The following is a 20,360-nucleotide window of genomic DNA, read 5'->3' as shown; positions in this document are numbered from 1 at the left end:
TCATCACAGAGCACTGAGCTGAGCTCTCTGTGCTATACAGCAGGTTCCCATTAGTTATCAATTTTACACATGGTAGTGTGCATATATATATATATATATATATATATATATATGGGAAAAAAATCTTCCTAAAAAAAATCATATATATAAAATGCTTGTACCAGTCTGTGCTCTCATGTGTAAAGTGTCTGTTAAACTACATCCTCACCAGCATTAGTTATTTGTTTACAGAAAGAACTTGGCTAATTTAAGATGTAAATTTTGTTTCTAATAATTATTGCTTGATTTTCTTCTCTTGTGGGGAATGCTGGGTGAGGGGCAGGCCAAATTAGTAAGTCCCAGGGGAACAAGAAACAACTTGTGGGACTGAGGCCCTGTCTTGGAGTAAAAGTCAGGCTAATGAGTTCAAACTAAGACCTGATCCAAGGGAGCCAGTTGAACCATGGGAAGCAGGTCATGGAGCTTCAAAGAGGAGAGGAGGAAGCTCCGAGTGAGCACAGCCAGAGGTCAGATGTAGGAACACCCAAGAAGGGCCAAACGTTGGTACTTTACGAGGTCCCAGTGTGGCTCCTTCTGGGGGATAAGAGTAGTCTTCTTGGAGAGTGGTGGGGGGGGGGATCTGATAGTATAGGTTGGGAGGGAGACTTACCTTTATTCTTTACACTCTTTTATGCTATTGGAAAAACATGCTATTACTTTTACCATGTATATATTACTATTTCAATGAAATATTAGTTTATGAAAAAGAAGAAATCAGGAAAATCACATTTCTTCGCTTATTAATAAGGTTACATACTTTTCATATATTGTTTTTTAACTTTTTATTGAGATGTAATTGACATATAATATTGTATTAGTTTTAGGTGTACAACATTTTGATTTGATACGTATATGAATAACGAAATGAGTACCACAATAAATTTAACTTTCATCACCACACATAGTTACAGATTTCTTTTTCTTGTGATGAGAACTTTTAAGATTTACTATCTTAGCAACTTTCAATTTTACATGGTAAATTAACTGACTGTAAAAAAAAATGTTCTTTCTAAATCCTTCTGCTGTCTTAACTCTTGGAATAGTATAGGTAGAAGGCCTACTTAGTGCTATATAGTACAGTATTGTATGTTGTATACAATGCTAGAGAGTTGTGTGAAATTTTATAGTAAGAAGTTTCAGACAATTTTAAAGAAGTATTTCTAATTTATGCCTGTACTTTATCCTTTTATTAATTGAAAATTTTTATTATAAGCTTTATTTTTTAAAAGAAAAATTTTTTCCCTTAGAAGATTTTTTTCCCTTCATTATTAGGCAGTGATGGTCCCAGGGCTCATTTGCTAATTTGCTTATTTCCCTTCTTCATCTCCCCAGCGCTGTGAACCTAGTACATTGTTTCCCAGCTTTTTTCATATATTGGTGTCATTGTGAATGAATTTGCTTCAGTATGGCTGAGAAGCCTTGTTTTGAATAAGTGAGATGTGATTTGCGGGTGAAGTGAGTTAGGCGTCTGAAAAAGTTATCCTTCGCTATGTTTCTCGCATAAGGAAGCTTACATAAGGAGCTGAGGATTGGTTGTGCCTTTTCAAGCCTGCGGGGCCATTGATCTGGGAGGATAATGTGCGTGGTGGAGTGTATTGATGACAGAGATGTGGGAAGGTTGAGGGTCACATGAACAGGAACATCCCTCAAGTCAGGCAGCCTGGACAGGGAACCAAAGTGAGGAATCAAGAATTATTGCTAGGTGGGAGACAGGTTGTGACTACAAAGAGGCAGATGCCAATTCTTTGGTGAGAAACGGATATTTTAAGTGACCTGAATGGGGGAAGGTTGTCAGGTTTGCATTCTACACTCTCAGTTCTACACTTGAGTATCCTCAGAGTTATTCAGCCTCTCTAGTTAACCAGTCTTGGAAAAAGCACTGCTGTGATACCTTCCCTGAACTGCTTCATAGGTGTCTGGTGAGAATGAATAAAGTTTCATAATAGTAGTTACTTCTTTTGCTTTTGTCTCTTTTATTGTATTATATCACTTTCTCCTAATGCATTTTCATTACTCTTTTCTATGTTAGTATATTATGTGTCCTATGCCTATTCTTCTTGACCATCCACATTTCAGATTTCCTCTTTCATGTATTACCAAAAATTAGCAGAATAAGAACTTGGTGCATAGAGAGAGAAACTTATTTTTCTTTTTTTCATAAAGAGGCCTCTTAATTTATGCTCTCTCACTCTTTCCTTGAGGAAGCTTTGGGTATTTGTCTCTATCTCCTACTCAAGAGAGTGGAAAACCCCAATGTCCTGCATTGTTAGACTTGTTTTTAAAATATGCTTTAGTCTTAGGAAGTGACCAAAAAAATCTTGTATATCTTCAGGGTTCTCGCCTTTGAGGCCAAGTAGTTCAAAGCACAAATTACTTAATATGTAAAAGTGGTCAAGTAGCAGTAGTAGAGGAATTTTTATCCCTGTGAGCGTGTCTCTGCTTCCCTTGATGGGAATGTTTTTCAGCTAAATCATTTCCCAGTGAAGTCTTCATTGAATGGCCAAAGAGGTCAAATGCATTTCCATGTATTGGGAGGTTGTATTTAATGGAAAGGGACTGCCTGGCATGTCTTTACTATGCATTTAACAATTAGATTGAATCACTTGAAATGAATTCAAATTGGTAAGAGGTGTTTGCCAGCTTATATGCTTTCATAATTAAAAAAAAATTTGTGGATGTAAGCTTGTAACTTGCCAAATAGCTAAAGAGAAATGATAGAATTTAGATAGAGTTTAAATTGAGGCAACTAAAGCTTTTTCTTTTTGTACTGGAACAAGGACTTGAAAGGAATACTTGACCAGGAAATGGAAGATTGTGTATTTTTCCTATTTATCAGTGTTTAATGATGATCTCTGAAGGAAATGCATAGCCAGCTATATAATGATCACTTTAAGTTCTATACTGTGTTGTTATATCCTTCTGCGGTCTTGAGTAGCCCCAAAGGACCTCAGGCTCTTGAGGTCCAGAGGTTTGCCTGTGAGGACTTTGTACTCTTTCTGTCAAATCGCTTCATAGCAAGGGCCCTCTGTCCTTCAGTGTAGCATGCTGAAGCTCTTACTTTTTCCTCTGTTCATCAAGTCTTCATTTGGATATCCCTTAAGACCTATCTTTCCTCTAAGTTTAGTGGTGTCTCCATTGTCATTTAGTCCCTAAATCAACCCACGCAGTGGAGCAAAATAATTACCATCCTTTTAAAGGATGCATTTCTTTACCTTTTGTTTATTTCTTTTGATAGAAGACTTTTCTGGTGAGATTGGTCGTGATATTAATGAATGTGGTTTTTTAAAATTATATACATGAAATATGTCAACATTTGGAAGATCTGTATAACTCAGTGAGTCAGTATTTTCTAAATGATCAATGCATGATACAAAGTCATACACGAGTAAAAGCTTCATTTAAAGTGTAGGATAGACAAATGGAATTTAGGGTAAGAGTATGAAGTGTTTATTAATATAGTTTTATCCTACTGTATAACACAGGGAACTATATTCAATATCCTGTAATAAACCATAATGGAAAAGAAAAAAAAGTAGTTTTAGATTCCACATTGCAACTAACCTTTAAGAAACTGCCACTTGTTGAGTTTTGGTGTAGTATCAAAGAAGAAGATCCAGAATTATTTGAAAAGGCTATTAAAATACTCCTCTTTTTTCAAAGTACATATTTGAATGAGGTTGGATTTTCTTCATATACTTCAGCCAAAACAGCATATTGCAACACTGAATGTAAAAGCACATATGAGAATCCAGCTCTTTAATTAAACCAGACATTAAAGAGATTTGCAAGAATATGAAACAATGCCATGCGTCTCATGAGTTTTGGGGAAAATACAGTTTTTTCATTAAAAAATGTTTTTATGTTAACATGTAATAAGATTGTTATTTTAAAATGAATTAATAAATATTAAAAAAAATTTCTCATTTTCTCAGTTTTCATTTTTAATATAGTAAATTTAACCCATATAATTCATATATATAGAAGCTCCTTGGGGTCCTCAATACTTGTTAAGAGTATAAAAGGTTCCTGAGACCAAAATGTGTAAGAACCTCTGCTGTGGTGCTTAAGCAGGGACTTGGAGTCAAATTGCTTAAGTTTGAAACCTAGTTTTATTGTTTAATAGCTCTGTGACCTTGGATGAGATACCAAACTACTTTTGGCCTCAGTTTCCTCACCTATAAAATGGTATAATAATATAACATAGGTTGTCATAAGGATTAACTTGAATATACGAAAAGTTCTTAGAACTTCTATAGTACTCAGCAAGCTATATAATTACTACCTGTTAAACATTTGTAATGTATTGCTGTTTTCCTTTATAGGTGCTATATTTCTAGATTTCTAGAGATTGGGTGTTTTTGGGTATTGACCTGGTCTGTTATCAGTAAAGTCCCTGATATCCTTAACTTCTCTACCCCTTTTTCTTCTAAGTCAGTGGTTCTCAACCTTTGCTGCATGTTGAATCACCTGGGGAGCTTTAGAAAACAAACAAACAAACCTCATTACCCAAGACGTACTCCAGATTAACTCAGTTAAACCGGAGTCTGGAGGTGGGAGTAGGGCCCAAGCATTAGTATTTCTAGGTGATTCCAGTTTGAAGATTGATGACCACCACTCTAAAGCCTGAGTATTCAGACCCTCTACCCTGAGATTCTGTCTTTCCCCGCATGTTCTCAAGCAAATTGTGGCTGATTTCTCTCTCACCTCTTGTATCACTGTACTTGGAGGGGAGGTAGGTGTTCCTGCTCCTCAGTGCTGCTGGCAAGGAAAGGTCATTCCCTTTTCCCGGACCCCACCCCCAGCCTTGAAACTCAGGCCCTCAGGCAGTGGGACCCACCACCCCCTCCTTGTTGTTATCTAGAGGCATTCTTTGAAGATTTTAGCACACGGCTCACTGTTATTTTCTCAGCACTATTGCTCTTGCCGTGATTCCAGGTGATTTAATATTCATACAAATGCTCCTCCCAACATGCAGGCCTCTCAGTCCCTGACTTCCTTTCCTCTAGTGGTCTCGTCCTTCCTTCACGTCCTCAGCCAGGCACATGCTCAGCCAGGCCTCATCAGTACCGCTATAGATCACCTCCATCATCTCAGTTGCAAACATCCCATTCTCTGACCACGCCTCGTGTCTTTCCGATTTCCTCTTTTTAGCATCTCAACTCCAACAGTTCTTCCAGCTCACCAGGACCTTGGGTCCTACCACCTTTTCACTAACTCTCACTTCCCTTATGAACTTACTTTGCTTTTTCCTGGCTTAACGTCAGTGGTCCATAATTATGATCATTCTTTTGCAAACCCTCTAAGATCTCTTGCCCCTCTTTCTTTCTTTTGTACTTACCTGGCAAAATCCCAACCTTTGTTAAATCCAGATTCCTCCCACTCCACATTGCACCCAGGCAAGGGAATTTATGCTGTTGGTCTCACTTAAAAATCATACCTCAAGCTCAGTGGGGCTTTTGGTGCTAATTGGAACGCCTCCTCCATTTCCCCAGTCCATTTATTCCTCCCCCATTTCCCCAGTTCATTTATTGTTTATTGTTCTAAATGACTATTTCACACCTTCTTCTCAAACTTCCCATATCCCCTCCTTCTTCCTCACTCTCAGCTGATCACCTTATTTCAAGGAGAAAACGTAAGCTCCCAGTAGAGAACCGCCACAAGCTCTTATCAGCACGTAGGACAGCCTGCCTGCATCTGTACTCCTAAGCTGGCCTCTTCTCCTGTACCTACGGATGGACTCCCTGTGCTCATTGCTAGGGCAACCCTCTTGGAGATCCCATCCCTACCTCCCTAATCGTCATCTTCTCTGGTGGAATCTTGCCCCACCTCCCTTTACATCAGCACGTTCCCCCCTCTATGGGGATATTCCATCAAGCTGTAAACATCTGAGCACAACTTTTTCTTGACCCCGCTTCTGCCTCTGGTTACCAGTTTGAATTGTCTGTATTAGCTGTCTGCAGTTTCTTTCTACTCATCCTATCTTTAAACCTCCACAGTCAAGCTTCTATTTCACCAAAGTAGCACTTGCTGAGCACACTATTGACCTGTGTCAATAGACCCAGCAGTCAATTGCCAAGCCTCATGTTACTCTCAACACCATTTGACCCAGCTGATCACTTCTCTTTTGAAGCCCTTCCTTCATCACTTTTCAGGGATGCATGCTTTATTTTTCTCGGTAGCATTTATTACCATCTGATATTGTTTATTATTTATTTTGGCCCACAAGAATGTAAGCTCCTTTAGCAAGGACTTGGCTTGTTCCTGTCACTGCCTAGAACAGTGGCTGATACAGAATAGGTACTTGATAAGTATTTGTTGAATGAATGAGAGCTTAACAGCTACTATATACTTACCACATCTTTCCCAGCTCCTTTCCTGGTCATAAGCTATCAGAGACATTCCCTTCCTCTTTTTCTTTGAACTTTGCATTTCCTAATTGTATTTTCCCTCATCTCTACTCCATTCCTATCTTTTTCAGGCTGAACCACCACCATTGTGCTTATATTTCTGTGGGGTGCTAATGTTTACAGAGCATTTGTTTATGTCTGGTATTACAGATGCAGATGGTCTGTGGATCTGAGTTGAATGACATTAGCTTTTAATGCTGAATTTAGGTGCAGAGGGAAAAAAATTAAAATTATGAAAGACTATGAAGCAAATTCAGTCTTCCAGGGCTACAATTATGGTCTTCTAGGATGTTTAGGTTTCTTGTTTTGTTACTACCCTACTTTACACTTTATATTTCTGCCTACCCACGGTGGAATTCTCCTTGATTTTCTGCAAGAATTTTTAGAAGGCAGGAAAAATCACCAAGCTCAAAAGACCCTTCTAACTTCAGCTCTGAGTTTATCATAAATTAAGAGTAGTCTGTTTCCCTGTTAGACTGTTGGTGGGAATGTAAATTGGTTCAGCCACTATGGAAAACAGTATGGAGGTTCCTTAAACAAACTAAAAATAGAGTTGCCATATGATTCAGCAATCCCACACCTGGGCATATATCCAGAGAAAACTCTAATTTGAAAAGATAAATGCACCCCAGTGTTCATAGCAGCACTATTTACAATAGCCAAGACATGGAAGCAGCCTAAGTGTCCGTTGGCAGATGAATGGCTAAAGAAGATGTGGTACATGTATACAGTGGAATACTACTCAGCCATAAAGAAGAATGAAATAATGCCATTTGCAGCTACATGAATGGACTTAGAGATTATCATACTAAGTGAAGTAAATCAGAAAGAGAAAGACAAATACCATGTGATATCACTTACATGTGGAATCTAAAATATGATACAAAGAAACTTGTTTACAAAACAGAAACAGACTCACAAACATAGAAAACAAACTTCTGGTTAACAAAGGGAGAAGGGGGTGGGGGAGGGATAAATTAGAAGTTTGGGATTAGCAGGTATATTATATATATATATATATATATATTATATATCTAAAATAGATAAACAACAATCCTACTGTATAGCACAGGGAACTATATTCAACATCCTGTAATAAACCATATGGAAAAGAATATGAAAAAGATTATATATACATATATGTTTAGCTGAATTACTTTGCTGTACAGCAGAAACTAACACAACATTGTAAATCAACTATACTTCAATAAAAAAAAGAGTAGTCTGTTTCTCTTAGATTTTCACTATTCTTTTTCTCTGTATTGATGTGCTAATATGATACTGGATTTGTGTGAAAATGCATTTGTTACTGGTCTTTTATTTTTGGCTCCTGCAGAACCTTGCCTCCTGGAATCCATCAAATCCTGAATGTCTCTTACTTGTGGTGAAGGAACTTGTGCAACAATATCACCAATTTCAATGCAGCCGCCTCCGTGAGAGTTCCCGCCTCATGTTTGAATACCAGACGTTACTGGAAGAGCCGCAGTATGGAGAGAACATGGAAATTTATGCCGGGAAAAAAAACAACTGGGTAAGGTTTTTTGAGAATGGGAGAAAAAAGGTCACTTTATCTGCAATAGAATAAAATAATCAATTCAGACATGCATTTAAAATAAATCCTGGCCATTTCCTTAGATAAACATGATTTAGGTTGCCCGTGTACTTTCTCAGTCTCACATCCGCAGCCCCTGACTTCTGAATATCTGCGGCTGCGGATGTGAGACTCCAAATTTTACAAACTTCCCAGGCGGTATCTTTGAGAAACCAGATAAACATTAATGTCTTTTCAAAACTCTGAATTATGAGAAAGTATATAGTATTCCAGTCAGATGAGAGGGGTCAGTAACTCTGGAGGTAGCCAGCATATACGGATCCTTTTATAATTTCTTTACATTGTATGATCCTTTAAAAATGCACGTCAGAGTGTATCACTCCTTTGCCCAGCACTTTCATATCCCTCTCTTCTTCTTTCATAGTAAAAGCCGCAGTCTTTCCAGAGGTGTAAAAAAGCTGTACATGATTCCTGTCACCACCATCCTCCATCCATCATTCCTTCTCTCTCTTCGTCTCCCACTTTCCTGTCTAAAAATCATCAGCTCCAGCCTCTGTAGCACCCTTGCTGTGCTGCAGACACACAAGATATGCTCCTGCCCTAGGGTCTTTGCATAGCTTTCCCGTTGTCTGGCATATTTCCCCTGGATATTCGCAAGGCTAATATCCTTCCTCCTTAACGTTTTTACTCATGTGTTATGTTCTCAGCAATGCCTATATTAATACCCCCATTTTTTTTAAACAACTTTTTTTGGGTATAATTTTGATACCATAAATTCACCTGTTTTAAGTGTAAAGTTTAATGGTTTTTAATGAATTTGCCAAGTTGAGCAACCACCATCAATCCAGTTTTCGAGTGGTTCCATCACCCCAGTAATATCCCTCATGCCCATTTATAGTTAATCCTATTCCCACCCCCAGCCTCAGGCAACCACTAAACTAGTTTCTGTCTGTATAGATTCTCTTTTCTGAACATTCATGCACAGGCATACTTGGGAAGTATTGCGGGTTTGGTTCCAGACCACTGCAAATAAGCAAATATCACAATAAAGTGAGTTACATGAATTTTTTGGTTTCCTAATGCATATAAAAGTTATGTTTACACTACACTGTAGTCTATTAAGTGTGCAATAGCACTATGTCTATAAAAAACAATGTACATACCTCAATTAAAAAGTACTTTATTGCTAAAAAATGCCAACTATCGTCTAACAACACAGAAGGTTTACAAACCTCCAATTTATAAAAAATGCAATATCTGAGAAGGGCAGTAAAACGAAGCACAATAAAATGAGGTATACCTGTGGTGGAATCATACAGTGTGTGGTCTTTTGTGACTGGATTCTCTTACCTTACATGTTATGTGTGCGGTTCCTCCATGTTGTAGCGTGTGTCAGTACTTCATTTCTTTTTGTGGCTAAGTAATAGTCCATTTGGTGGGCATACCACATACCCATTCACCAATTGATGGGCATTTGGGTTGTTTCTGCTTTTTGACTGTTATGAATAATGCTGTACAAACATTCACGTGCAGGTCTTTCCAACATCTCTTTTTAAAATTGTAACTTGTACACCCTCCCCCGACCCTGACCCTGCTCCACATTTTTTTTTTGCATCTCTTTTTAACAAACTATATAATTAACATATTGTATTAGTTATATGTTGCCACATAAAATAATCATACCAGAATTTAGTGGCTTAAAGCAATAGCATTTATTATCATAATTTTTGTTTGCCAGGAATCTGTGTAGACCCTCTGTTTGAGGATCTCTCACAGGCTGCACTCAAGGTACTGGCCAGGGCTGTAGTCACTCAAGGCTCAACTGGAGAGAGATCCATTCTAAGTTCATTCATGTATTTCTTGGTACCGTTCAATTCCCTGTGGGCTGTTGACCTGAGGGTCTCAGTATAGTGCTGCCTGTTGGCTGGAGGCTGCCCTCAGTTCCTTGCCTCTTCTTAGGGCCTCTCCACAGGGCAGTTCATAAAATGGCAGCTGGTTTCACCAGAGCGAGTAAGCAGGAGTGAGTATGTGAGCAAGACAGAAGTCACAGTCTTCATAACCTAATCTCAGAAGTGACATCTCATCAATTTTGATGTATTCTGCTTGTTAAGTCCAGTCTACACGCAGGGGAGGCATTACATAAGAGTGTGAATACCAGAGATCACTGGGAGCCTACCACACTTACGTATTATGTTTATTGTTTGTTTGTCTCTCCCCAGCGGAATGTAAAATTCCACCAAGGCCAAGATCTTTGTTCCATTCACTGGAAATATAGTAAACACCTAGAACAGTGCCTGCCATATTGTTTACATTCCGTAAACATTTGTTGAATGAATTAATTAATAAACTCTAGTTTATTTAAGCACAGAATAAGTTTAGGTTCCCTTCTTTGTGTTAATTCTTTCAGATTTCACTTAGTCTTTCTTTTCTTAGGTTAAACATGCCTTTCCCCTTTTGTTCTTCAGCTCTTTCTCAAAGGACATGTTTTCCAAGGTTTTATACATGATTAATGCCTTTGAATCAGTAGGACTAAAATTCATCCTTGTTACAAATCATCTTGTGTTCAGTTCAAGGTTTTTTTGTTATTTTGTAAATTTATTTTGCTTATTTTACTGTGGTAAAAGACAAAATGAAATTTACCGTCAACCATTTGTAAGTATACAGTTTAGTAGTGTTAAGTATGTTCACATTGTTGTGCAATAGATCTCTAGAGCTTTTCCATTTTGTAAAACTGAAACTCTACCAATTTAAATACTAATTCCTCTTCCCTCCAGCCCTTGGCAACTACCTTTCTACTTCCTGTTTCTATGATTTTTGACTCCTTTAGAGACCTCATATACGTGGAATCGAACAGCATTTGTCTTTTTGCGATTGGCTTATTTCGCTTAGCATAATGTCTCTGAGGTTCATCCATGTCGTAGCATGTGACCGTAGCATGTGACAGGATTTCTGTCCTTTTTAAGGCTGCCTGGCATTGCATTAGCATGCATATGCCACATTTTGTTTACCCATTCATCCGTCAGTGGGCGTTTGCATTGCTTTCACCTCTTGGCTATTGTGAATAATGCTGACTACACATGGGTATGTACAAAGATCTTGCTTTGAATTCTTTTGAATATATCCCCCAAAGTAGGATTGCTGGATCATATTGCTAATTCTATTTTTAATTTCTTCTGTGGAATCTCTGTACTGTTTTCCATAATGGCTGCCCCATTTTACATTTCTACCAGTAGTGCAGAGTTCACGGTTTTACACTATTGTTTTGAAACTTTAATCTGTTCATATGGATAGTAAGGAAAACTTTATTAAACTTAGTGTATCCTCTAATCCCAACATTTTTCTTATTAAAAAATCAACTTAGTTGTCCTCTCAAAAGAGGTGTTAGGTTAACTTGACATGACTTCTTGGTGAACCTGTCTGTGTTGTCTTTAGTGCCGATAGATTCCTTTAAAGACATGATTGGAATCACCGTCAAACTAATTGATCTTTAGTTTTTAGGATTTTCCTTCCCTCCTAATTCCCCCTTTTAATATTAAGGCTGAATTTAAGTATATACAGTTTTATGGTACTATTTCTTTGTTTTTTTAAAATTTTATTTATTTATTTATTTATGGCTGTGTTGGGTCTTCGTTTCTGTGCGAGGGCTTTCTCTAGTTGCGGCAAGTGGGGGCCACTCTTCATCGCGGTGCGCGGGCCTCTCACTATCGCGGCCTCTCTTGTTGCGGAGCACAGGCTCCAGACGCGCAGGCTCAGTAATTGTGGCTCACGGGCCTAGTTGCTCCGCGGCATGTGGGATCTTCCCAGACCAGGGCTCGAACCCGTGTCCCCTGCATTGGCAGGCAGATTCTCAACCACTGCGCCACCAGGGAAGCCCTATGGTACCATTTCTGATCTAAGGATTTTTAAAATTATGTTCATTGGCTCAGCTAATACTTGAGATATAGTTCTTCTGAGTGTAGAAGTTTAAATTCATTTAAAATAGCTAGGTAGTTTGAATTTATAGTATATTTAAAACTTCTCATTTAATGTTATTGATTCTCCATTCTTTAAACCTACTACTGCTACATTTGCCCCAGTTTATTTTGATATACTATTGAGTAATTTGTAAGCATTAGGGCAATGATTATGGACTTAGGGGAAGTAAAGAAACTGAGAATCCTGTAAGAAGGCAAGGTGGACAATTAGAGGTTAAGCTTGCAGCTGACCAGCCCTAGGGAGGGCCCAGTGGAAGTAGGAGCCGAGACTCTAGAAGTAAAAATATAGGCATACGAGTTAGTTCCTGGTCTAGAAACAGGGCATAAAGGTGAGTCTTGCAGGATGAAACACATTTGAGCATGGCATGCTGGTTCAGGAATATGTTAAAGGACAGCTTGCTAATGGAATACAAATCCAGACCAAGAATTTGGGTGACAAACACAGGACCCTAGCAGAAAGAAAGCAGTTTGGTTTTGAGCCGAGATTTTTTGAATCAGGGACTGTAATAGTTTCCTATTGCTGCTGTAACAAATTGCCACAAACTTGGTAGCTTAAAACAACACAAATTTATTATCTTACAGTTCTGGTGGTCAGAAGTCCGAAATGGATCTCCCTGGACTAAAATCAAATTGTCGGCAAGGCTGCGTTCCTTCTGGAGGCTCTAGGGGGGACTGTTTCAGGGCACTGAAGAAACTGGCTGATGTGCTTCAGAGATATTATCTTTGAGAAATTAGGGAGAAGCAGAAAGGTCCTAGGGATTGTAGAAAGCAAAAACATTCTGGAGATTTTTGAAAGAAATTACACTCAGGTCTTTAGGTGGATGATTCGCAGACACTTAAATAAGAATGCAGTAGTCAATTGGAACAGCGGTTGGTTAACTAGGTCCTAAAGGAAGGTGGACATAGACAGCACTACAGCAAGAGGAGGTCAGGGGGTTATATGGTTGCAGAACAACTTAGAGGCATAGCATACGTGGGGGACAAGAATTATAAGCATACATATGACTGTTTTACTGATTAGTAAATCATACCTATTATGTCTTTTTGGAATATTGAAGCAAGGGGACAATTTAATATGAAATAAATTGATATAGGAAATAAAATATGAAAATTAATATATTCCCTAAATAAAATTATTATAAGAGTCACTATGTTCTTCCTGGGCTAAATGTGAATCCATGTATTTTGGTTCTCCTGATTCTACTAGGCCATCTGATAAATATTTTCTGTAATGAATCCAAGACTGTGCATAAGTATTGAATACCTTTGGATTACAACATCCTGTATTCATTTGAGAGGATGGTGACTTTTTGTTTTCGCCTTTGCATCACGGAGTTTTTCTTTTTGGAACATGTGTTTACATTCTTAACCTTACATTTCTGCTCTAAAAGTAAGAGGCTCTGAAAAACCTGAGGTGCCTCTTCCATTTTACCGTCAGCTGGCAAAAGGAAAAACCATGTAGTAGAAAGAGGGAGAGGGCTCTGATCTCCTGTCAGCCTTCTGACAAGCATATTAATTTGAAATACAGTGCTCCCTCCACACCACTGCAGACACTCTTCTTTTTCCTCCTCAATTTCCAGTTAGAGGATTTCAGCAAGTGCACATTTGAAAGTAAACATTAAACAAACAAACAAACAAACAAAAAACCAACACAAACTCTTTATTAATTCTTTACCATGGTCTTTTTATGAAGTCATCTCTCTTATTGCTTCGTCCATCTCCTTTAATAAGTAGAGTTTTGAAGATTGTATTCTTAGTCTATGCTGGTTTTATAATTTTTAGTAAACACCAGTATTTTTTTTAGTTGGGAGAAAACAGAGGATACACTGGGATGCAAGCTTACCTGTTCACAATGAACAATTCTAATGTTCCTGCATGATCAGAATCATTTTTAAAAGGTATATTAAATATTTAATTTTGAAAGATATATTAAATAGTTATAGATTCATAAGAAGTTGCAAAATAGTACAGAGAGGTCTTGTATACCCTCATCTGGTTTCCCCCAGTGGTTATGTTTTACATAACCAAGAGATTGACATTGGTACAATGTATGTGTATACCATTTTATCACATGAGTAATTTCCTATAACTACTACTGCAATCAAGATACAGATTACCACAAAGATCTTCCTCCTGCTACCTCTTTGAGCAGTTATTAAGATTAGAATTTTAATTTCAATGAATGTCACAATGTAAGCTATAGGTGTTAAAATTGTATATACTGTTTTGCTACAACATATCAAAATAAAGGTACATTATAAGTTTTCTCAGTGGGTGAAACCTAAGGTCTCACTTTATATTGTATCTGTCAACTGCCTTGTCAGCATTTCCTGCATGTGTCTGTTATAGCTAAAGAACCAGAGTCTGTTAATGGTAACAGAGCGCAGTAAGCAAATTTGTGAATTTTTCTTTGGCTTTTGTTTTAATTCCCAGAACTCAAAGTTATTTTATCATCCCTAATATTTTGATTAAAGGCATTTGTCTTTCCTGCTGTGAAACGAAGGTTTTGAGATGTTCTAAAACCACATATTTTCACATCTTTTACATATTAAAGATCACCCAGTGGGTGATCTGTGAGGTAAAACATTTTCTTAGCAACCGATTTTTTCCTTTTGTGGGTATTTTCTTAATAATGATATATGTTGGAGAATGTGAAACAATTACCGTTTTTTGTTTGTACCTGACCACAAATCCCAGTAAGATTTTTAAAATTTATGGCTTATAAATTAAACTCTGGCAACATTTAAAAATATGAAAGGAGCCATTTCATGATAGCTCCTCATTTGAGTTAATGACTTGATGCTTCTGTCACCCCATCTTGCTGTGATATTACATTTGAAGGGAAAGTATATGAGCACTGTTAAAAGATAAACTGAGACATATTAAAATTTTTAAGAGTTTATTTGAGCAAACACTGATGCAAGGTGGTTAGGAGTGTTCTACTGATAAGAGTTACGGGCAAGGTTTTTACAGAGAGGAGCTGGATGCAAAACAAGGAAATTGATTGGCTAGAGCCGACGTGGTTGCATCTTTTGGGAAAGACTAGTTGGCTGTTTGGGATTGGCTGTTCTTCTTAACCTTGAGGCATTTACAGGAATTGATTCTGGCTTAAGTTGGCTACCAAGGCATTAGAGCCTCCTCATTCTTCTGGCCTCGTTGTTTGATTACTTTTAGAGCAGTGTGCTTAGAGTGTAAGCTCCTCTAGGGCAGAGGCCATCTAGAAATGTGTTGGAGAGAGAAGTGATCTGGGAGGTGGGAGCTTTGGATTCTAATTCTGTTGTTAGTTGTATTTTTAAAATATTTATTTATTTATTTTGGCTGTGCTGGGTCTTAGTTGTGGCATGCATGCGGGATCTAGTTCCCCAACCAGGGATCGAACCTGGGCCCCTTGCATTGGGAGTGCGGAGTCTTACCCACTGGACCACCAGGGAAGCCCCTGTCATTAGTTTTTGTGTGTGTCTGACTAAAGCATTTCCCTGTGTCACTTTGCTGGAGATAACTACTCTGTCACCCCAACCTTGACACAAAGATTAAATTAGATCCCCTGTGTGCGAAGCAAACAAAATTAAGCAAACGGTGGAGTTGTGTAATACAAAGTATTATTGTTATTATTATTAGCCTTCTTTTGTATATATTTGAAGTAACTTATTATAGTAGTTGCTCAGTAAATTGTAGTTCAGTGATTGTTCCTGTCTTATCTCTGAAAATGCTGTTAATCATAAAGTACCATGTGTGGACGAGTAGAAGCTGATATCACCAAGGTGTAAATTAAGTATGGAAAACAAGGGGAAGGGGAGAGTTACTTTTTAAGAAGGAGAGCATTGCTTATCTTTCCAGGAGTAGTTTTGGTGGGGTTCTGAGGTTGGGGGAACAGATGTCAGGGTATCAGCAAGGGAAGTGGTGAAGACAAAGTAAAGGCAGTAAGTTCAGATTGTATTTGGAGGAAGAAGGAAAAAACATATTAGCTGCAAGAGGCATGGGTCCCATGTTCATTCCCACTAACCAGGTGACATTTACCAACCTTCCTGTTAGGAGTGTTCCAGGTTCATAGCATTTGGTAGCTCAGGTAGCTCTTCAGGTATTTGTGACAGGGAGTAACTAACTTAACATAGGAATTAATGTTAGTAGAAAAATATCTTGAACTGTGCTGTCCAATGGAAAAATATCTTGAACTGTGCTGTCCAAAACAGGAACCCCTGACTGTACATAAGTGACTGTTGAGCACTTGAAATGTGGCTGGTCTGAATTGAGATGTATGCAAGTGTGAAATACACAGCAGAGTTCAAAGAATTGGCACAAAAAATGATCTTGTTAATAATTTTTTAATGTTGATAACATGTGGAAATGATAATATTCTGGATATATTGGGACATATTATTAAAATTAATTTCACCTGTTTTTCTTTATCTTTTTATTTTTTTTTAAAGATTTATTTATTGTTTATTTATTTAATTTTTACTTCTGGCTACGTTGGGTCTTAGTTGTGGCACGCAGGCTCCAGGGTACATGGGCTCTGTAGTTTGCAGCACATAGGCTCTCTAGTTGTGGCACGTGAGCTCAGTAGTTGTGGCGTGCGGGCTTAGTTGGGATCTTATTTCCCCGACCAGGGATCGAGCCCGGGCCACTGCTGCATTGGAAGGCAGATCCTTTACCACTGGACCACCAGGGAAGTCCCTCTTTATCTTTTTACATGTGGCTGTTAGAAAATGTTAAATAATCTCCAATGGCATATGTATATATGGCTCACATTTGTGTATTGCATTCCTTCTCTCTATCTCTCTGTCTCTTGGGCAGCACTGGTCTAGAATGGTGGGAGAGGAGGGCGAGAGTGCTCAGAGAGAGATCAGAATAGCTGGAGGGTCTGGAAGTGGACGGCCTTTTCACCGCTGGCCACGAGGATGGAGTAGGTGTTCAGTGACGCCAGTCAGCCACAGGGAGCAGGGGATACAGGGGGCTTCTCATCATCCCCCTTTAATTTATGCTACTTGGGAGTTATGCTCTGATGGCATTTGACCTGTGGCAGGGATAAACTTGTGGCTCTCCTTTGGAAAGAGTGTAGCATGGTAGTCAAATCTATAATAGTCACTTGAAACTGTCCAGATTTGTTTGTTTGTTTTTGTTTTTAACCACATGGAACTATTATGAGTTGAGCATTATTTAAAATAAATGATCCCAGGACAGAGGCTCTCACAATTTTATTGTTTGCATAATGGAATTTGTTATATTGGATTTTGACCTGTATGTCAGTAGGAGTACTTAGGATCTTGGTCACAGTAGTTTATACCTCAGTTTTTTAGTTTATTCACTAAAAGTAGTGTGTGTGTGTACCTAAATTGCTTTATGTCACCAGACATTTAAAGTAAACATGATAGCTTTTCCAATCTTACTGACTTTTTTTTTTTTAATTAGCCTCCATTTTAAAAAATTTATTTATTTATTTATGGCTGTGTTGGGTCTTCGTTTCTGTGCGAGGGCTTTCTCTAGTTGTGGCAAGTGGGGGCCACTCTTCATCGCCGTGCGCGGGCCTCTCACTATCGCGGCCTCTCTTGTTGCGGAGCACAGGCTCCAGACGCGCAGGCTCAGTAGTTGTGGCTCACGGGCCTAGTTGCTCCGCGGCACGTGGGATCCTCCCAGACCAGGGCTCGAACCCGCGTCCCCTGCATTGGCAGGCAGATTCTCAACCACTGCGCCACCAGGGAAGCCCCTTACTGACTTTTAAAAGGACCTTTATTACTGTTTTTTTTTTTTTTTAATACAAGCATCAGTAGAAAATTCAAGTTTCCTTTAGCAGCAGGGCCAGTCAAGTGGAAAAGACCTGGTTTTACGGAAACATTATGAAACACAGAGGGAATCCTTTGCCTGCACCTCGCACAGCAGCGTGTGAGGGAGGGCTGGAATGGTGCCGCTTACTTGCATTTGTGAAGCCTCTTGTTTGTTCTGAGTCTTGGGTGCCCCATTTTCGATGGTATTTAGATGTTGGGAGCACCCCTTGCACAATTTCCTCAGCATGAGGAGAACCTACGAGTATCTCCAAAGGACCGGCTCAGTCTACTTTTTATAAATTTTTTTTGTTTTTAAATTTTGGGTTTATTTATTTATTTATTTATGGCTGTGTTGGGTCTTCGTTTCTGTGAGAGGGCTTTCTCTAGTTGCGGCAAGTGGGGGCCACTCTTCATCGCGGTGCGCGGGCCTCTCACTGTCGCGGCCTCTCGTTGAGGAGCACAGGCTCCAGATGCACAGGCTCAGTAATTGTGGCTCACGGGCCTAGTTGCTCCGCGGCATGTGGGATCTTCCCAGACCAGGGCTCGAACCCGTGTCCCCTGCATTGGCAGGCAGATTCTCAACCACTGCACCACCAGGGAAGCCCTGAGTCTACTCCACGTAGTAAAAGGAAAAAGATGAAGAATCTTGTATTTGATGTGTTCTGTAAGAAAGCCCCTCATACTTTTTTAGGACTTTTGGGAAATGTGCATATAACTCAACCCTGCCTCCCCCAAAGAGTTTCCTAGTTTTTCAGTTATTTTCAGTGAATTTATGGTAACATTAGCTTTTTCACTGTAAAAACTGTGGAAAGAGTGTTGATTAGATCAGGAGGCACCTAAGCCAAACAGAGTTCTTGCTTGAGAGTTTGGAGTTAGTTCTGAGAGTGAGATTGGTCTTGTTATGGGTAGCTGGTCTGTAACATGTAACTCTAGGACCTTTTTTTCTCATATTATCTAGTCAAAAGAATCAGAAAGTGGTAAATAGAGAGAAAGTAAGACGAAGCACAGAGAGAGCAGAGATAAGAGACAGAGAGAAAATTCTGGGGGCATTAGAGTCCTTTGAACTGAGACTGGGCTGCTTTTTTTTTTTTTTTAACATCTTTATTGGAATATAATTGCTTTACACTGGTGTGTTAGTTTCTGCTGTATAACAAAGTGAATCAGCCATATGTATACATACATCCCCACATCTCCTCCCTCTTGCATATCCCTCCCACCCTCCGTATCCCACCCCTCTAGGTGTGGGCTGCTTTTTTAATCTTAGATTCCCTGAGATACCGCATATCTTTTAAATAAATTCTCTTTTATTTGCTCAAGTTAGTTTGAATTAGAATTCTGTCACCTGAAACTAAGAGTCTTAACTTAGTTACCGCCACATCCTGTAAATATCTCTCTCCAAGCATCACACTGTAATATTTTGTTTGTCTAGTCAAGATAAACAGACTGTATTTTGTTGGTCTTAAGATCTCCATTACCCAGCCTGGGACTTGGCATGGTAGGTGCTCAATAAATGTTTGTTGAATAAATGAATGAGTGCATGAATTATGAGCATCTCATCATACACACTTTTAATTTTACTTTTCAAATCCCTTAAAATTTCTTTGAGTGGGTAATATGTTCATAGTGTTCAAAAATCAAAATGTATTAAAAGATATATAGTAAAAAGTCTCCCTCCCATCATTGTCTTGTGTCCACCCAAATCAAACCACCTTCCTTTGCTTCTCCCACCCCAAATAAGCACTGGTGTAGCTTTTACCTATTGTAGTTTTTCAGAGTTTCTTTATGCACATATAAGCAAATGGTAACATATAGTACATACTTTTTATGCAAATGGTAACATATATACTCTGTTTTGCACTTTACTTTTGACTTAATATAGCTCAGAGATTTTTTTCCATATAAGTGTTCCTTTAAAAAAATAATTGTGTATTATTACAGTGAATAATTGAACCATAATTTATTTAATCTGAATTCTATTGTTGGGCATTAAAGTTGTTTTGAATCTTTCGCTGTTACAAATAAGACTGGAATAAATAATCTTGTACATGTCACTTTGCATGTGTTCCAGTATGTCTGTAAGATAAATAACTAGAAGTGGAATTGCTGGATCAAAGATTATGTGTGTTTATAATTTTATCACCAGAATGCCCTCATAATGTTTATACCAATTTATTAACCCAGCAGCAATATATGAGAGTGGTTGTTTCTCCACAGCAGTGCCAATCATAAATCAAACTTATTTGCAGGTTTCTGTCAGGTTCCTCTTTGCATAATGGCTGGGTAGCTCCTATTAGACTAACCCATCCTCAGATATAAAGCCATGTGCCTCAAGGCGCTGGAGAGTGATCAAAAGCAGCAGATACTAGATGGGGGTTGATACTTAGAAGGGAAAGCAGAGCTTATGGGACAAAATCCAAATGTTTAATATGCGTGAAAGAAAGCAGGAAAATATTTGATTAAATAATGCCCAGATATTTCCAAATACGGTGGAAGACATACATTTACAGATTGAAGAATCTCAACAAACCCCAACCAAGACAAATGCAAGGAAAAAACAAGGCACATCATAGTCAAAATACTGAAAACCAAACATAAAGAGAAAAATTTAAGTGACCACAGAAAATAA

The 20,360-nt window shown here is 38.5% G+C and overlaps 1 protein-coding gene across 4 annotated transcripts in view; it reads left to right on the top strand.

The window, feature by feature from the left end:
- BABAM2 (BRISC and BRCA1 A complex member 2) overlaps window positions 1-20,360 on the top strand; it is a 450,608-nt gene that overhangs the window by 128,432 nt on the left and 301,816 nt on the right. For all 4 annotated transcript variants that reach the window (XM_082357625.1, XM_082357623.1, XM_082357624.1 and 1 more), the window contains exon 5: window positions 7,783-7,977. In XM_082357625.1, coding sequence (XP_082213751.1) covers window positions 7,783-7,977 — 195 coding nt within the window. The remainder of the gene's footprint in view (window positions 1-7,782; window positions 7,978-20,360) is intronic.

This window comes from Balaenoptera borealis, assembly GCF_965194805.1.
Source record: "Balaenoptera borealis genome assembly, chromosome: 15".
Lineage (NCBI taxonomy): Eukaryota > Metazoa > Chordata > Mammalia > Artiodactyla > Balaenopteridae > Balaenoptera > Balaenoptera borealis.
Note: the sequence above shows the minus strand (reverse complement) of the source record. Positions and strands in the feature narration are given on the sequence as shown.